At 36.4% G+C, this 20,893-nt stretch overlaps 1 protein-coding gene across 1 annotated transcript in view; it reads left to right on the top strand.

Moving 5' to 3' along the window:
* LOC145663820 (unc-112-related protein-like) overlaps positions 1-20,893 on the top strand; it is a 250,900-nt gene that overhangs the window by 174,928 nt on the left and 55,079 nt on the right. The window contains exons 2-3 of the mRNA XM_081729912.1: positions 771-1,004; positions 18,410-18,681. Coding sequence (XP_081586038.1) covers positions 771-1,004; positions 18,410-18,681 — 506 coding nt within the window. The remainder of the gene's footprint in view (positions 1-770; positions 1,005-18,409; positions 18,682-20,893) is intronic.

Raw genomic sequence — 20,893 nt, 5'->3', positions numbered from 1 at the left:
ATCTCAAACTTAGGGGGGACAAATGTCCCTCCCTGCCTCCCCAAGTGACGCCCCTGCATCAGGGTTCGTACTGATCTGAAGGAATCTATTTCCCTGACTTCTCTCTGACCTTTGGCAGGAAATTCCCCGACCTTCATGACAGGTGTCGGATGACGTTGACATACAAATAGGGAATAAATAACGGTGAATATTTATATATGAGAACAGTTATTCTATAGAGACAAATAGTAATAAATTGCTCATAGGTATATTCCACTTACCTTCCATAAAAATCTGAACAACGTCCATTATCATGGCTGGCTAAGGTGAAATTGGTATACAATTAATATTAGAAAAATATATTTTATAAAATTTCCCTGACTTTCCCTGATTTCCAGTCTTTTCCCCTAAAATTCCCTGACCTGCACCATTTTCCCTGATTTTCCTGACTTCCCTAACCAGTAGGAACCCTGTACATAGCAGCAGAGGATAATATACCCGGACAGTGGAATTGCTGGGGAGACATTCCAAAGGAGAGACATCTTATCTTTTTCCCGGCAAATGGCTGCTTACAGTTATTACTGTATTTTTTTTTCAGTTAAAGACAAATTGTTTTCTTTTTCGGTCATCTGATTGAAGTTTGTTTCTTTAAACATGAAACTAGACGGTTTTCCGTATATATATATATATATATATATATATATATATATATATATATATATATATATATTTTTGTAACATTTAATGTGGTAGGAACTTGAAGCCTTACCGTATTTTCTTTTCTCTTGCAGATATAGCAATGGATTGGTCTGACCATGCCCTGTGGTGGCCAAAGCGTAACATGTGGCTGACGAGGACGAGGTCAACGTTGGACCAATATGGAGTCCAAGCAGATGCGATTCTTCACTTCACACCTATGCACAAAATATTACGAGTTCAGCTGCCAGATCTACGGTTTCTGGACTGTCGGGTGGACTTCTCCATCAAAACATTCAACGCTGTTGTCAACCTATGTAAAGAACTCGGTAAGATTACTTTCAATATATATTTGGGGTTAATTTAGTTGTGTTTGTTAATTCTTTGCTGTACTGTGGATGTAGAACTAATCGTAACTGATCTCTTAAGCTTTTTGTGCGGTTTTAGTCCAGGCTATTAGAGATGACTTCTAACAGAGAATATGTAAAAACCAGACACACATTCATTTTATGGAGGGGCAAAAATACCACTGAACTGTAACAATAAACACATCAAAGGTAAGAAAAGATAAATAAGCATATTGCATGAATATAAATATAAAAGCAAGTATAGGATTGGCGAAAGAAGGAAGAAGAAACTAGTTTGAAGAAAATACTAGTTTGTGGAATTTTGAATAAAAGATTGAGAAAAAGACTCATAAAATATTTCGTGTGGAGTGTTGCACGGTATGGGTCAGAAGCATGGACATTACGCAAAAATAATGAAAAACGACTGTCAGTTTTGCAAATGTGGATGTTGTGAAGAATGGAGAAAAAATTGTGTCTAGCAGAAAACGAATGAGAGGGTCTTAGAAATGTTGGGCAAAAAAAGAACAATTTTAGGTATTAAGAAGAGGGATAGAAACTAGTTGGAACAGTGGTTAAGAAGAAATTTGTATCAGGAGAGACGTGCAATAGAGTATGGTGGCAAGACAGAGAGGGAGGGGACGAAGGCGGCTACAATTCATGAACGGTATCAAAACAGAAAAATCTTAACCTAAAGGCGAAGAGATTAGCTGAAGGCCGTGGAAAATGGAAGTTTCTAAGTGTCAGCAAGTGACCTGCCAATAATGGCAGAATACTTAATGATGATGATGGTACTTAATGATACCTGTGTTTTCTTTACCGAGCAGCCATACTGACTGAAACTGCAAATGTAACTTTTGAAACCTCGCACTTCGCTTGTCATCGGAAGTGACGAAATTACCATACAAAAGCGAAGGTTGTATGTTAACGCTTTACAAATACTTTGACCATTTGGCAGAAGTGTACCTAATGCAAGTATTTTCTCCCTTCCACATTGTATCAGAGCTCAATCTCGACACTAACTCACTCGCTCTATGGTCTATGGAACCCTTAGATTCAATGCCACGTTCACGAAAGCTCTTCATTGATTTCTGTTTTTAGCCAACTGGATCCAGTTTCTACTTTGTATTCCTATTTCTGAGAGATCCATCTTAATGTTGTCCTGCCATCTGCACTATGGTCTTCCTAATGATGATTTTCCGACTGGATGTCCAGTTAAAACTTTGAAAGAGTTTCTACTTCCTTCCATTCTGGCTACATGACCTAGACTTGATGACCCTAACAATATTTGCTAGACGATATAAATTATGCGGTTCCTCGTTATGAAGTTTCCGCCATTCCCCCTTCCCGTTTCTTTTGGGTCCGAATAGTCGTCTCAGCATCTTCGTTCCTCGCTCAGAGTATGCGACTCTGCTTCTCAATCATACTGAACTGAGGTATGATTATCGTTTTATATATTTTAAACTTCAAATTCCTCGACAGAATTCGCGACGACAAAAGATTTTGAGCTGAATAATATGACCTCAATCATGGTCACCTAATTGTTATATGTATGGTTCTTTGCCCCTCTCTTCTCGAAAAAATATCCTGATTAGTTGTACTTCAATCTTTATTTTTAAATGTCTAAAAGGAAGGGAATCAAGATGTTCATTTTCTAGCAGGTCTGTAAAACACTCTGCGCTTAAAACTCAGTTTTAGTTTAAGCAGTGTTTCTGCCTCAATGGTCAACAGTACATTATGATTCGGCCGGCTGGAAGAAGACAGGATGGAAACGGGATCTTTTAATTAATTTATGCCACATCACTTCCTTAATCTCAGCCTGTATCGAATTTATAATAGGTGCGTGAGTGTTTGCGTAGTAACAAATTTAATGAGGATGTGGAGCCAGTCTTCTTTCAGATTTACAGATCCTTTTTTAACTGGGCAAAATATAGTATTTGACCATGGGCGTCAATCTCACCGGGGATATGTCCCCTCAAATTTGTAAAACTATTTTCCACCCACCCACCCACCCCAATATTTAAAGTATCTTAGGTCAACTATGACTCAATCATGCTACAGTTTGCTACGTTCACAAATGTTAAAGTGGGTATGAAAAAAATAACACAAAAGTTTATTTCCAAACCTGAAAAAAGGCAGTCAGTTTTTGGCCCTATGTAGGTGAATCTGGAGTAAACTGAAGTAAAAAAACTGTTTTTGTTTAGATTGCGAGGAGCAAAGCGAGTTTGGTTTAGCTAAAGAAACATAATTTTCAAGTAATTTTTAACCCTACACTGTTGAGGACTGGCGGATCCAGGATATGATCAAGGGAGGGGCTAAACCATAGTTTGCCGCTTTATCCAGTGTAAAGCAGGGTTGAAGCAAATTTTATCCAGTGTATAGGGTCTACCTGAGTGTAAAGGGGGGATCTATAGCCCCTATAGTCCCCCTTGAATCCACGCCTGCTGTTGAGCCTCATTTACATTAGTTGTAGGGTTATAAATCTAAAACCTGCTTTCAAAACTTTGTTTCTAATTTTAGTACCACATTAAAAAAAAAAAAAAAAAAAAAGACTATCAAAGGTAAAAATAAAGCACAACAATGTTTAAGTTTTTGTTTGCTTTTTAAGCCAAAAATGCTTTAAGATGCAATGTACGAAGACTATTTTTTTTAATTTTCCGGTAGAGGACCACTACTTTCCTGGGGGTATTCCATACACCCTAGTCCCCTCGGTACTCTGCCCCCAAAATTTATGCTGCTGACACCAATGTATTTGACCATATTATTGGTATCAATAAACTGCTAATTGAGAGATGAACAAAAGCAGAAAGCAAGAATACGAACGGCAAGGAAATATTTAAGGAAGAACTTGTATTTTGGAAGTTCTGGAATAAACTCAAGGAAAGAAAACAAAATGAACTTACTTAAGCTGTTGTGAAGAGGACAGAAATACTATGATAATAAAAAACGACTAGAAGACATGTAAGTACAGATTTGAGAAGAAAAGATGAAGTTTACTAAAACGAAATCAGTGAGAATCTAATAGATGTGAAAAGAGTAGAACCAGTGGCGGGTATAGCATTGGGACCTAGGTCCCCCAGTTTTTTTTTTTTTTTGAATGATAAAAATAATTTAAGCTATTATTTATATATTTTTTGAAAGTTCATGATATACCTATGATAGGCTGGGGTCTAGCTGTCTCTCAGTTTTTACCTTCTAGATCTGTCTCTGAGTACAACTTTGTCAGTATTACTTCCCAAAATTGTCATTATTGTTTTTTGAATTACGTATAAATAATAATAACTTAAGTAGAGATATTAATACATTTGCAGTACCAGCTCTTCTAAACATACTCACTCAGAGTAGGGGTAAAAGTGAAGGGAAACATGGGGACGTCGTTCCCCTAGTTCAAAAAATATCTACATATAGTGTCCTTCCATTTCTTTCTTTTTCTTTTTCTTTCTTTTTCTTTCTTTTTTCTTTCTTTCTTTCTTTCTTCTCTTTCTTTCTTTTCTTTTTCTTTCTTTTCTCTTTCTTTCTTTTTCTTTCTTTTCTATTTCTTTCCTTTCTTTTCCTTTCTTTTCTCTTTCTTTTTTTCTTTTTCTCTTTATTTCCTTTCTTTTTCTTTATTTTCTCTTTCTTTCCTTTCTTTTCTCTTCCTTTCCTTTCCTTTTTCTTTCTTTCCTTTCTTGTTCTTTATTTTCTCTTTCTTTCCTTTCCTTTTTCTTTCTTTTCTCTTTCTTTCCTCTTTTTCTTTTTTCTTCTTTTTTAAACAACAATGGTCAAAGATAGGTACGAGGGACGGTGTGACCTTTTTAGATTCACTTTTACCCCTGACTCACAGAGTAATGTATTAACATAACTTGAAAGGAAAGCGAGAACAATATGATAGTGAGCAGAATACTCCATCCTCGAGCGGCTGTAGAAAGTGTCTCATTACCAAGAAGGGGATGAGGACGAGGTCTAATCGATATCCGAAATTTACATCACAGGCAGGTCCAAATATTAAAAACACTACTTGTACAAAAATCAAGAAAATTCAAAACTACACAGAGCAAACCACAAATAGGCACCACTCCATCTAAGCCAGTCAGAGGAATTGAAAGTGATACAAGCATTACAAACAACTGAGGATATAAGGAAGCGATGAAGAGAAACCTCATTACGTAAACGATTCCCGGAACAAGTTAACCAAGAATATGTACAGAGATACGACATTTTAATGGATGAAAATACTTGTACCCACAGACAGAAGGCTTTGTGCAAAGAATACAAAGAAGGCACGGTTTCTCAGTGATAGTGCTTACCTCTGGTGCGTAGGGTCTCTGGTTCAGTCCCCGGCCAAGTAAGTTTGTGGTGGACAATATCGTGTCCATGGCTTTTGTCGGAGTACTCCTTTTTTCCTTTCACTTTCTCATTCCACCAATTCTTCCATCATCATTCACTTGTCTTAATTATCGTCTTCCTTAGCCGAAAGGGCATAATCGTGGGACGTTAAACTAAAATTTTAATTTCATTTTTCAAAGAATACAAGACCAGACAGTAATTCAAAACAGCATAAAAAACACGTTGAAAAACATTAGAATACAAGGTGACAAATGCACATGTCGAATATATCCAGAAACAATACAACATGTCACAAGTGGACGCGTAATAATAATAATAATAATAATAATAATAATAATAATAATAATAATAATAATAATACACTAAATCAGGGATGCAAATAACCACTCCCCTACTCGCCCGGGACGAGTGGTTCATCCGTGCGAGCGAGTATTTAATATCATAATGAATGTAAGTAAATTATTTTTATTGTGGGATGTGGGCTGATAGCTTTTTTCTTGGGCGAGTATAATTTTATTGCTTATTTGCATCCCTGCAATAAATATGAGGAAAGACACGCCAAAGTAGCCACAAGTTTACATCAAGAACTAACCATCTAATCTGAATGTGTTTGTAGGTTTCCTCAAGAAAATTTCGCTCGACTGACACAATTTTCCCTTTTCTTTTACAAGAGTCATTTAGCTATATCAAAAGAAGTATTAACCATATTATAATAATAATAATAATTATTATTATTTTACAAAAATCAAATACACCCGCTAACAATGGATGCGAATTATGCTACTTTGAACATATACACAAACTGTTGTCTTTTTATAGGTTTCTATCTGAAGAACAAAGAAAATTTTTAGCATTTATAATGGTCAGTCAGTCAGCTAGAGAATTTCCCTGGATTTTCATAAATCGAAAAAAATCCCTTTTTCCCTTTTTGCTAAATTTGCCTATGAAATTTCCCTCAAACTACGAACACTGAATCTAACAGAAAATAATACCAAAAGTAGTAGCGAATTACAAATACCTAATGGAAGCCATTCTAGAAACACGAGTTTTACTGGTACAGAGAAATACTAACCGAAAAAGAAGTACATTGTAACAGACCGGACATCACAGTAATAAACGAAGAGAAAGAAGTACACCCATTAGACATCCCAATACCAAACAACAAATCTCCAAAGGAAACAAAAAGAACGAAAGAAAAATACAAACAAGCAGACGAAAACATGAAAGAACAATGGAAGATGAAAGATGTGAAATTTAAGATCAATAGTTGAATCACGGATACCGGAATGGTCCACAAGACGTTAAAATAGCACTTGAAATAGCTGCAATTTAAGAAAGTCATCGTGAAGGTATTAAAGAGTGTAAATATTGGACACATGCAGTTCCTGCAAACTCCAGAATAGAGGAAAAACTCAAGAGAAATAGTAATATACTTGGATAGCCCACATATTTTTATATTATCTGCTCAGATGAGAAGTGGATAAAATACGAAACAATCTGTATATTTATATAAAAAAGAAAGTGACTAGGCTTGTGACTTATTAACTGTTGAACCACCCGACAGATTTCGATTAAATTTTCAACATAGATGGGGTTAGGGCCTGGGATAGTTTTTATCATTGCACTTTGACGGTGTAACTTAGGGGAGGGTGAGAGAGATTTCAAAATGATCGAAAATGGCCAATATCAGTGTCGAATCCATAGTTTTCGGGGTCGCTGAGACGAATAGTGACACTTCCGATGCCGTTTAAATCCAAATTCACCTCTTTATGTCCAAAATGAAATGTATTCTCTCCATGCGAAGAACGGGTACTCTGCTAATTTATTATTATTATTATTATTATTAATAATAATAATAATAATAATAATAATAATAATAATAATAATAGCAAAGGAAATCGTGGAGATCACATAAAAAATTTTCAAGAACAAAGATGTCTCCTATATTTGTTTTCCATTCGCCACCATTTTGCAGTTTGGAGCAGATGGAAAATGGGTTTAGAAATCTCGAAATGCGATCTACTGTATACACAGATGAAACGACTTGGAAGGTTTTAAATATAGAATTGAACCGTATTTACGCCGAACACTCATTGTAAGATCCACACATTTCAACGCACAGTTGGTGGCTTGAAGAGCATGGGGGAAAAAGAGAATGAAAAAACTGCGCACTTGCTGATGGAATGCATTAGTTGCGTTCGTTAAAAAGGAAAACAACCATTCTGCGTGTTGTATAACATCACATATTTCACCTCTAAAACGTGATCGCGTATAGAAACAAGTGCGTGTGTTCCTGCACATTATGTGTATTGTTACTTGTTCTCTACCTATAAAATAAATAGTCGCTTGAGCCTCTACACAAAATACGCTGTGCTGTAGATTTTGAAAACATTTCCAGCTTAACATAGTAACCAAAATGCTTGCTAACTTAAATTTTCGTAGAATGGGAATAAGGTTGAATATCTGGCCTTCAAATTCCAAATTTAATATATTCGATGCCATTATAACTACTATAACTCTGTACTCCATGTGTGTGTGGGAGGGGAGCATGGTGTCTCAGTGGTAGAGCGTTTACCTCTTATGCGTGGGGTCCCTGATTCGATTCGCGGCCAAGTAAGTGGTCAACATCGTGTCCGTAGGTTTTCTCGGCGTTCTCCCGTTTCCTCCCACTTTCTCATTCCACCAATTCTTCCATCATCCTTCACTTGTTTTAATCATCGTCCTCAGCCTAAAGGGCATAAGCGTGGGATGTTAAACCCAAAGATTTCATTTCAATTCATTTTCCATCCACCAACCTATCTCCTCTCTCGCCGGCTAGGTAGGTAGAAAATATGTTTCTTCAGTCACGTTAAAAGTGTGATTACATTGTATGTAAGGGCAAGTGTTTAAAAAGCTAACGCGACAAATAGCCAAGGAGAACAAGTGAACACCGGATAACATCAAGTATCGTGACTTAAATTATGTTACAAAATCTCTTGCGAATATAAATCAGGGTTGCAGACTCCATATTCGAATAACTAAAATTTTTGTTGGATCTTTCCTCATTCATATACGGAAATAAATGTCCATATATAGCTTAATCCGGTATTCTTCATGTTTGAGGATATTAGTTGGCAGGGTTGGCTGGTTTAAACCAGCTGGTTTTTTCAAAAAAAAAAATGGTTTAAACCAAAAAACAAAAAAAAAAAAAATGTTCGTAAAAGTGTAAGTGTTTGTAAAATCTTGATGAACACACATTTGTGGGTTATCACGTTTCACTCCCGTATATTCGTATTATATTCAGACCTAAATTCCTCATTCATTACTCAAAAAGATTATACTACAAAAGCAACTTTTTTTATAAGTTTATAAATGTTTATTTTGTGATTTTTTTGTAGTTATTATTGTTATGTAATTGCAATCGAAGAAAAATTCTAAATATTGTTTCGTTTCAATGTTTACTATTGATAAAATACATCGAAGATGCCGTACTTTGTGTGTATGTGAGGGGGGGGGTCATACAGACCCCACGAGAGGCATTTAGTGAAATAAGTATATTTGATATCTATTTATGTATAAATGAGTCTGAGCCAAAGTGGACTCAAATAATTCGTATCTTTATTCACTTTTCTTATTGATATGCAGATTAAGTCGGTGTATTTCTTTAATTTGGACCAATAAAAGTCGTTGTTAACTAACTTGAACTAAATTAGTTCTCCTGTACTCCGTCGTACTTTGAAATTGTTCATATGTAATTCTGTGTAATGGTTTCACTTGTGCAACTGTTTATCTTTTTGTCCTTCTGAAATGACTCTTGACAGTTATATTAAGAAGCATGTAAAGATCAGTACAACGTATTTTTTTTTATCAGGATTCCTTCGTGAGTGAGTGTGAATCGGCAGACGTATCGCATTTGTGGCCAATTAGTCCTGGTTCCGAGTTCAAATGGAGGACAATTTCTCTCGGATGTAACTCGAGAAGCGGTTTTTATTCCGCTTTAAGCTTATGCGACCCCCTTCTAGCATAACCCGGTTGATGCATAATATCAAGGCGAAACAAACTTGTTTCTGTCCATATATGATATGAATATGTAGAGCAAATTATTTAAACCATAAAAACCTGGTTTAAACCAAAAAAACTGTTTCTTTTAAATAAAAACCATGGTTTTTGCCAACCCTGTTAGTTGGGAAGGCATGTGACTTTGTAACTACATTACAGAACCGCTTCTGGTATGTAATGAACAATATTCAGACATGAAATAACATGATTTATTGTATCTAGGTTTCTAGAACAAGGAACGTAAAACAACAATATACACTGTAACTATTTCTATTAGGATATTTCTCAAGGTTGGAATTACGGTGGCCAGAAGGCAATGATTAAAAAGCCGGACAGATTGACTTAGAAAGCCGGACTTTATGAATTTGTAAACTTTTTCCCCATATATGACAATTCAATTCTTTTATTGCATTTAGACATCTTTGGCTCAAGAACTGGGAAATAAAATTCTAAACTCACTGATATTTCTCTGGTCCTCGAGCGGCTTTCAACAGACGTTTGTTCTGCAATAGTTCTTTAAATAAGTCACTGCACGCTTCATTCTAATCTTTTTCTTCAAAGTTGAAACAAGCTTGAAGCTCGCACTTAACTGTGGAGATATTAAGTCGGTTGCGTTCTTTTGTCAAAGCAGCAGCATTCATTCATGAAAATACCTGTTCGCAGTAAGCGTTACTACTTTGTATGGGAAGAATATATGAACCGACTTCGCTTGGTGTTTTCGCCCATTCGAAAAGTTTTAAATACCTTTCTTCAATAGTTGTACAGTTCTTGAACATATCTGAGGCTGCTACTTCTTGAAACACCTTGAATTCTTCATAAAGTCCATTCATGTCAGTGGATTTAATATCACACGCCACAACAGAACTAACAAAATCTTCAAAAGAACAGTCAGGATTTCCAAGTGAAAGCAACGAAAATCTCTTGTTTAACTGAAATCGTACCGCTCTCGACTCTATTAACGAGCCACTTTATAACAATTCAAAAAATCAGATTGGCACTTTGTTTTATCACACGGAACTCATAGTTTCCAGTGGCGGATCCAGGGAGGGGCAATTGCCGCCCCCCCCAGAAGAGGAAACTTTTTTTTATTTTATACATATAAATAAAACCCTCCCAGAGTTTGAAACTGTTAAAAGCAGTTCTAAGTAGCAGTATGATAACCCACCGCCCCCCCCCCCCTCAGAAGTCGGTCCTGGATCCGCCCCTGATAGTTTCATCTTGGAATTCAAGGCATACCCAAAGAATTTGTTTTTTATTCTATCTGTAAGCCTTGTATGCAAATCTTTCAACATTGAATAAAGTGTAATAGTACAAGTATTATTTTCGAGAGTTTTGAGATCATGACAAGAAAAAGCAATACATTTCAGCTATTTCACTTTTGTGACCTTCGTTCCCAAATAATTTGCAACTTCTGAAATGTTCTGAGACTAAAGCCATCGAGCCATCAGAATAATGGACAGTTAAAACATTTATAATGAGACAGCTGAAAAACAGGACAAATGGGCGTCCGACTCGACTACTAAGCCGGACACGGGACAGAACCTCCAAAAGCCGGGATGAACTACGAGATCTAACGATAGGTGTAGGTGACAAGGACTTAAATTTTCAGCTGATGAAGCATGAAACCTCAATTGAGGTAGTGAGGACAACTTGACCTTTACTTAGTTTAGCTATAAGCTGTTGTTACACCTGTACAGTTCCGTAGATTGATCGCTTGGGTATTCTGTGTAGAACTCAAAATTAATTTACATGAACATTTTTCATTATATATTTATATTGAAATAACGCTGCCTGCTTTATAATATATTCTGTAATACGAAATGAGGAACATCACGAAACCCTGAACTGATTAAGTAATTTGTCACAGTTCTTGTGGTTGCTGGTATTTTTTTTCTTAAGATTAAACAAGATGGCTGTATAATGATTAGTTTGAGCGGAAACATAACCGCACTTCCTTTCGACGTGGATTCTTGTAATGAAGTTCTTTTCCCCGTCTCCTCTGTAACGAGTGAAACAGTTCCTTGTACTCACGGCTCTCTCCTTCAGTGGCCTTCCTAGAAAATCTTAAATCCTTTCAGGTGGCCGTTGCTAGACCACCAACCAACATTGGTGAAGTCAAACAAAATGGAGGACAGATTAAATCGGAAAGTTTTGGAATTTCGGAATTTCAATTTTAAAAATGTTCGTTAACCACGAAAACAACATTAAGGATTTCATTAATATATATATATATAACAAAATAAGATTTGTCAGAGTTAAAGGGTCTGCACACACGACATTAAACGGCTGAAGGTTTAAAAATATTATTATTATCATAGGCATTCTGCTATTATTTGCAGATTACTTGCTGTAAATTGAGTAGCTTCTACGCACCAGTAAGCCTTTCGACTTCATATAAGCATTTTCTGTTTTAATTCCGTCCATCAATTGTAGCCTCTTTTGTCCCTCCCTCTTTTTCCTTCCACCGCACCTTCTAGAATGCATCTCAGGATGCAGTTTCTTTTCAGCCGTTGTCGCAAGCAGCTTCTCTCTTTTTTTAAAGTACGTTAGTTTTTCCTCTACTTGTTACTTATTTCATTCCCAGTGCTTTGAAATTCATTATTTAAGTTTGAATTCCTGCCAATACTCCACTCCAGTGACCGACATCTGTGCTTTGTGTTTTAGACAATAGCATGCAACTTCGCGTGGAGTCAGGTTCATATCACGTCACATGGAAATCAGTTTCCCTGTTCGGTGACTTCCTGAAAGAGATCACTTTGAAGGTGCCGCCACAATTCCGTTCTTCTAACTGATTTTTCATTTGTTGTGCGTCCTTGGTCAAAAAAGGAAGAACTATTGACTATTTATTCTTTTCGGTTAACCAATTGAAATAGTTCATTGGACATTAATAACACGAGTTGACACACACGCATATTGCAAGTTCAGTCTTTTGTGGATCCTCGCTTGCATCAGCAAGGTTAAGTGGCAGTATGAAGAATAATCGCGTCTTCCTAGATGAAGATCATTTGCCAGTGACTAAATATTCAGTGATGGCGAATATTCAATGAAAATATCGATTCTACAGGGTTAAACGGAATGAATGCTTAATGAAGCTTTTGACTTTATATATATATATATATATATATATATATATATATATATATATATATATATATAATACACAATCCTTCAAACATGAGCGGAGCTATGGGGGGTATTGCCTCACAACTTTTTAACAAAAAATAAAAAATGCCACCTAGAAGATGTCCACCTACAAAGACCTGTCAAAATTTGCGAGACTGTATGGTTGTTTTGATACGAATTTCGGTTCTGAGAAACAGAACATGTCGAAAATGACTCGCCGAGTGACCAAGCCCTGGTGTGATAACCACAGTATTATATTGATTTTTTTTTTAATGTTGCGAGTTGTAAACTATTTAGAACTTACTTTTGTAACCCTGACTAGGAATTTGTTCAAAGATCCATTCATCTCTTTGAACTTCTGTTAAAATCAAATTTCAGAAATGATGCATTTTGTTTAAGGTTTGTGTAAAGGGACAAGTTTTGCCAATAGATGTCACTACAGTCTTCGTATCTCTCTCATGTATTTACCTTTCACGAAAATTAACGATTTCTTACAAATTTCAACGTAGAGACTTCAAATTTTTAGAGAAGGAATTTAATACCTATCGAAGGCAACAATCCGTGTCGATTTTTTATTTAGAATTTTCTTCATTGTTGAAATGGCTTGATTGTTGAAATGGATATCCAAACCTTTAACAGTTCAACAATGAAGAAAATTCTAAGTAAAAAATCGGCACGGATTGTTGCCTTCGATAGGTTATGAAGTTCCTTCTCTAAAAATTTGAAGTCTCTACGTTGAAATTTGTAAGAGAAATCGTGAATTTTTGTAAAAGATAAAAAATACATAAGATAGATACGAAGATTGTAGTGATATCTATCGGCAAAGCTTGTCCCTTTACACCAACCTTAATAATGTCAACTTTGAAAAGTACTGATATAATATGAAAGATATGAAGTTTACTATCGAGAATTACTATTTTCCATATTCCTTCATAGAATGTTTCTAGAAGGCGAGAACAGTTTTTATCTTTTGTACAGCCTCCAATGCTTGTTGAAACATGTAATTTATGCCAATAACACTAGAAAGAAACTATGGAAAATTAGAAGGCGGCATAATAATTTGCGCACGACAAGCTTAATTTTCTCGGCGCCGTTTCCAATTTTATTTCATGTGTGAACCACAAATGTAAACATTTGGTTTTCTTTGTGTGAGGTCCGTTGTTCCCGACTTTACAAAGAAACTCAGTAGGCCTACTACATCTGAACTTCACATGGAATAGTCATATATTAATTATTCAACACACCACTTGGTTATCAGTCAATTCCTTTACTTCTGTACAGGGTGGTCTGAAAGTAACTCCCTATCTTTAATATTTTTCCTTCCTAAAATATTGTAGGTATAAACTAAGTTTTTTGCACACACGTAGTTTATTGTATACCATTATCTTCCTAAAAGTTACAACTCAGTTGTGTTCCAGCATTTTCTAGACACTGTCTCAAACGAACGGGTGCGTTTGGTACGGCCTTCCTCAAGACCTCAACAGGAACGCCACTTATGACCTCACGGATCTTATTCCCAAGTTTTCCAGGAATTTGTCGATTGCTGCGATACACTTCTTCCTTAGCCCACCTCCATTGAAAAAAAAACACACATGGGAGTGAGGTCTGGACTTCGCGCAGGCCTTTCTGTGAAACCTCGGCGATCTATCCGCCGTCCAGCGAAGCGTTTATTAAGCTATTGTCTTACAGGAAAGACACAATGAGGGGAGCTTCATCTTGCTCATCTCATTCAGAAATTGTATGTCATACATTTTTTCTTTTTGAACATTTCTAGGTATCTTTCAGCGTTTATACTTTCTCTCAACAGTTAGGGTCCAATAATGCGAGAAGTTGGTCCATACCCTTTAGGAATGTTCTCTTTAGGATCATCATCTGCCCAATAGTGGCTATTATGACAATTAACAAACCCCCTACATGAAACCCAACTCCATCACTCCTCAGAATTGTTCGGAACAGGTGTGAATGATGATCATACAATGCGAGCATCATTTCGAAATATCCAACAGGCTTATCGCTATTATCTGGATACAGCTTTTGGACATAATGAGGCTTCCATGATCTGTAATGCCACTCCGTCTTGAAGCCTGCCTGGTTGATTTTGAAGTGCTTCGCTCGAACATTTCCCTCATTATGGCTGTTGTTTTCTCTGGTATCAAAATCGAGGACCTGCCTCATCTCTTAAATCTCCACGACACTTCCGGTAGCCATTAATTTTCTGTGACAATTCTTATTTTTGCATCCAAAACAACTTTCCTCCTATGTTGACCCTTCCTATACCGTTGGACCTGATTTGCAGGCTGCCAAACCTAAAATCTTGCTGCAATTTTGACTCTTCTCAATGCTTAATCGTTCTGGCATCTCTGTAGATTCAAAAGAGCAACAAAAGATTCACAGGATGTGGAAAATCTAGGAAAAATGGCATAGTTTATAAAACAAGATAACTTTCATTGGTATCTCAGATAACATCAATAGAAATTCCAAATTCCAAATAGGAAGTTACTTTCCGCCGACACTATACTTAGGAAAGCTTTTAACTTGTGGATATTATGTAGCCAGATTATCTTCAGAAGAGTTATTTGTGACATTTACTACGTTTTAAACAAAGCCAAATTTTAGTTAGGAAGCCATATTACATAATTTCATTGATTGATCTGTATTTACGCGTTTTGGTAGCGCCAAAGCTATATAGGACGAAATCCACAGCTTAAAGTGGGATCTGAACACTGTATTGTGTTCTATGCTCTCCAACTGGAGATCCAAAGCGGGCCCTCGGGCACCAAAGGCACGCGTTCTAACCGCTATACCAGGGAAAAGGACTTTGATCCTTTCAGTAGAGATACGTCTAAGTTAGTATCCACATATTTAAGGGGTACTTATTAAAAGTTTAAATAATTTTACATATATTCGTAGTTTGTCCTTTGGAGGAATTATCCATTTTCTTTCAAAGCCACAACTGAGTCCTCTAATATTTTAGAGGTAAATATAACTAAAATTTATGGCAAAATACACACAGCACATGAATAACTTATTGCCACTATTAAGGATGCTGGCAAGATTGTTCTCTCTCTCTCTCTCTTTTTTTATTTTTTTTTTTTAATTTTTCAAAGTATTTAGTAAAGTTAAAGAATACTTTTTCTAGTAAAATAAGTCCTAACTGACTGATCAACAATTAGGCCAAATTCCTTCGAAACTTGGAATTCGTATGTTAGATAGAATTTGTGCCATAAGGTACTACGAAGGAAGGATTTTTGAAAATTTGACTGCAAGAGGGAAGGAACAGACGGAGTGTAAGGGTTATAATTATTGTAATAAGATGTCATATGTCTACATTCTTTAAAGTTCGGGACATGAAATTTTGTGTGTGCACTTTTCATTTAAAAAAATAATAAAATAAAATAAACATTGTTTCAGCACTTTTGTCAAATATTTGACCTATAGGAGAAGAAAACAGATGGGAAGAAAAAGGGCGAGGCTCCAGTTATCATATTGAGATGCTAATATCTCGAAATTCCTCAAGTTTGGAGATATGAAATTTCGTATTTAGACTTTTTATTTAAAATAAAACATGTTTCACGTTTTTTTGTTGTTTGACCTTAAAGGGAAGAGAGAGGGTTGGTGCGATCCACTAAGAGACCTACATATCTCGAGGGCTCCTAGGCGTCTCATTGTCCAGGCTCTATTTTACATAGAGAGACCTTTCTTTGACTTACTTAATACTTTGAAAAATAAAAATAATAATAAAAGAGAACCATTTTGCCAAGCACTCTTAAGTGCCAATAAGTCATTCATGTGTGTATTTTATTAGAGATTTTATTTATATTCACCATGTGAACACGAGTCCTATAAATAAATAGGTAACAGATCCTGAGTGGGAGCTCCATAGAAGATAGTAAGCTCTTCATGTGAGCCCTTAGTGAGCTCAATGAGGTTAATAAGAGCGAGCCCGATTGAGGATATTAAGCTTCAACCCGTTTGCAAAATATCCACCTCTGATCCGTAGCCATTGCTTGTTCTTGACATGAAGTTCAAATGCAGTCTCTCTTGTCCGAATTAAGTCAAATTAGTTATTACTGTAGCCTCATTTGAAAATTTCCCCCTTCTTACAAGAGAGAAAGTTATAAATACGAAAATACCGCCACATTCAGTGGTAATTTCGTCCTCACTCTTCTTCCTTATCCCGAAATTTCATCTATTCTTTCGTCATTGTCAAGCAATACATTCAATTTTTAACTGTTACTAGCACATGGAATAGTAAGTATACTTTTTATCGGCATACTACACATGTTTAAACTTTCATCAAAATCCACCAACTGGAAATATTACGGACGCGACTACTATACCCACTCAAAGACGCTTTAGCTCATTTACACTCAAAAGTAAGAAATAACGTGCTCTCCCCTTAGCTTCGTTTCATCATTCCCGCATCGCCCTGATGACTGGAAGTTTCAGCCGTATTTCGTTTAATATTGTTCACACTTCCCTAACATATGACTATCAACAAAGCAGAGTAACAAAGAGAGAAATGGTGTGCAGAATCTCTCACAATTTAGCTCTATTTGAAATTTACTGTATGGTAAATAATTTTAAAATCCCTTTAATAAGGAGTATTTTCTCTCTCTCTCTCTCTCTCTCTCTCTCTCTCTCTCTCTCTCTCTCTCTCTCTCTCTCTCTCTTTAAGATGATATTTCTAGTGGATAGCGTTTATTAGCAATAATAATTAACGTATAAATAAAGTGTTGTTGCGGAAATGTTAACTATGAAATATCGTAAGTTATTACAATAATAAAAATATTATTAACTGAAGGTTTTTACTCATTTAACAACTTATTCTTAGAGCACATACTTTTGTTTTTCAAACAGGGAAAATATTCTTTCAGAATTGTAGAATAAGCGAGTACACATTTTTAAAAAATGAACTTTCATTTGCCTATTTTCTCTACCTAACCCTAAGTACCCGGCTATTTGAGGCGATCGCAAAGCGTATTTATTGCTCATGCATACTCTTGGAATACGCTGACCATGTATTTAAATGTAGATGGCTAATCATAAACGCGAAAGCAATAAAATCGCTGAGAAAACGTCAGCTCAAGCGTATTTGGTGCGGGTCGGAACAATAGACCGCCTGCCGTTTAAAAGATTTCAAAAGGAAGGACAAAAAGGAAAGACGTGTTGCCAGGCAAGGGTATGTAGCAAGAAACAGCTGCTGGAAAGATGGTTTGTGCAGAGTATTGGAACTCTCCTAGTATAGACCTGGACCTGGCAAAAAGACCCGGAAACCCTGACTGGCTCACAGTATGATTTACAACTCTGGCAAAAGTAAAATCACTGAATAGCCACTTTGGCCGCGTTCGCTACAAGGGGTAACGCTTTCTCGAATAGCCTAAGACTAAAGAAGTAAATAGAATCAGAGAATTGATCCATTGTGTATATGATATTTTTTTTGTAATGATTACAGATACTTCATGTTTGTTTATGTATTTATTATTGATATATTTAACATGTTTCTTTTGTTACTATTATTTTATGTATAAATTGTTTATTTTATGAATATAATGTAATATCTTTAGTGTACTCTAGATTATTCTTGTAGCACTTATGACTGTCAACCTGTAGTTGCCAGTAAACTGCTTACAAATTATTATTATTATTATTATTATTATTATTATTATTATTATTATTATTATTATTATTATTATTATTATTATAATATCTATATATCCTTCTGAGTTCGTTCTTCAGTTATTCTCGCATCCACTTTATATTTATTTCTTTATATAACAAAGGCTAAGGAGTATAGCAGGAATATAGCATTCAAATAATAATATAATTTTAAAGTGTAAATATTTTGCGTTCTTAATGTGTTCCAAGTAAACATGTTTATCTTTCATGTGATCTTCCCGTAGGTATTCGCCATCCGGAAGAGCTCTCGTTCTGTAAGCCCTTGGAGCCGAACCATTTGAAGTACAATTACAAGGATATGCCTTCCAAGAAGCGCCATCCAGAGGGAACGCCCAACCACCTCCCGCCAGACACAAACACCTTCATCGCCAATCACAGCAGCAACGAAAACATGAGTAACTCCACGGGGAGCCTAGATAAGAGTACACCCATGTGTGCGCCTGTGACGCCGCCGAAAAATAATACCTCCACGCCTATTGGATCACCTGTCGGCACAGTAAGTAGTCTTAGGCTAAGTTGCCATGGTGCAAGAATCTTGTAGGTGTCATTTAAAAATCTTGCAACCCCGTCTTTCTATTTACTGTTTACACATTACAACTTTCTGAAAGCAAGAAACATATTTCCACCTATGCAGCACTGCACCTAGTGGATAAATAATGAATCTCCTCATTAAAAGCGTGTATTTTGGCGCGCTTCTGCTCTCCGTCCAAAAGAATCCGTCGTTTCGGCAGCGGCGAAACTTTTTTTTTTTTTCAGTGAAAGGGTGCTAGCAAGATAACAAGCAAGATTACCCAGAAAGTTGCACATTTTTTGACTCCTTGCAAGATGAAAAAATTGCTGCATGTTCCTTTCAAGACTATGTTTACATGGAGAAGTATTGTAGGGTTGCAAGATTCTTTTAATGACAGCTACAAGATTCTTGTAGCATGCCAACCTAGCTTTAGAGCCTTCAAAGTTAGGTACACAATAAATCATGGGAAGTATGAAATGAAATGAAATTTTGAGTTTTACGTCCCACGGTTATGCCGGTTAGGCTAAAGGAGACGGTGATAATGAGTAATGAATGAAATGGTGGAATGAAGAAAGTGGGAGGAAACGGGAGAACCCCGAGAAAATCCACGCACACGGTGTTTGTCCACCACAAAGTTCACTTGGCGGGAGCAGGGTTTGAACCCGATACCCCTAGCACCAGAGGTGAACGCTCTACCACTGAGCCACCGCTGCCCCCATGGGAAGTATGTTGGCTCTCGAAGTAAGTTCCATCGGTAAAAATGACTATTTTATCAGTACAAGTTAAAGGGAAATGTTATCTAATGCTCTAATTCTTGAATATAATAAATAGACAACAGTAAAATTTTCTTATTTTACCTTGTAGGATTAAAATGTTAATTTTTACCGATGGGACTTCTTTATGAACGCCACTAGCACCATTCTTCTTTCTAAACTAACTCTGGGTAACAGTATGGCCTATGGATCCCAGAGGTTCAATGCCGCGTTCACGAAACCTCTCCATTGATTACAGTCCTTAACCAACTGGATCCAGTTTCTATTTTGTATCTCTATTTCTACGAGATCCATCTTAATATCCTCCCATCTGCGCCTAGGTCTTCCTAATGGTCCTTTTCCGATTGGAATTCCAGTTGAAACTTTGAAAGCGTTCCTATTTTCTTCCATTCTGGCTACATGACCTGCCCACATAAGCCTCCTAGATTAGATAACCGTAACAATGGTTGGTAAACGCTATAAATTATTCAGTTTCTCATTATGAAGTTTCCGCCATTCCCTATTCCCGTTTCTCTTGGGTACGAATATTTGTCTCAGGATCTGATTCTCAAATACTTTCAGTCTACGTTCTTCCTTAAGGGACCATGTTTCGCAACCATACAGGACAACTGGCATGATTATCGTTTTATATTTTTTAAGCTTCAAATTTCTCGACAGAATTCGCGACGACAAATGATTTTGAATTGATTAATAACACGAATTTAAAGTGACTAAAATGAAATACAATATTTGGAGAATATACAAAGAAAGAACCATTATGAAATAATAATAATAAGAGTTAAGAATAACATATTACATTTCAGTTAAGAATTTTGTCATGGTCTTGATTGGTTGGTTGGAGATCATTTCAGCACCGAGGCTACATAAAGGTGGACTTTTATTTGAAAGTGAGATCCGAATCATTGCTTTCTCGAACAAGGAACCGTACTGGGAATTGAACTCGGAACCACTGACATGGAAAGCACACGTATTAGTCACTTAGCGAGATCGATGATTCTGGCTGGTTGCAGGTTTAACGTCTCTTTTAATGACTAAGGCTGCGTGAGATGTTGACCTACAACCTTGATCCAATGAGCTCTTTCAGGGAATCGAATTTTCAATTAAGTCCAATCAGAACCGCTAGTACCCTCTTCTTACATTCAACTGTATATTACATTTTTTAATTTTTAGGCTTGATCACAAACGCTTCCTACGGTTTCTTTGTGGTTAAATGGTTAGGTGAGAGCTTTTTCGGTATGGGAGACCCGGTTTCGACTTCTGAACAAGCTCATGTTCGGATCTCGCTTTAAGCTGCAAGCCCGCATTGAATTCATTTGAGTTTAGCGTCCCTTTTAACAGCGAGGCTATATGAGACGTGGACCTACTGCTTAACGTACGATACAAACCACATAAACTCCTGCCGGGAATCGATCCCGGGTCTTCCG

Source organism: Thermobia domestica, chromosome 11, assembly GCF_964235325.1.
Source record: "Thermobia domestica chromosome 11, izTheDome1.hap1.1, whole genome shotgun sequence".
In the NCBI taxonomy this organism is placed as follows: Eukaryota; Metazoa; Arthropoda; class Insecta; order Zygentoma; family Lepismatidae; genus Thermobia; species Thermobia domestica.
Note: the sequence above shows the minus strand (reverse complement) of the source record. Positions and strands in the feature narration are given on the sequence as shown.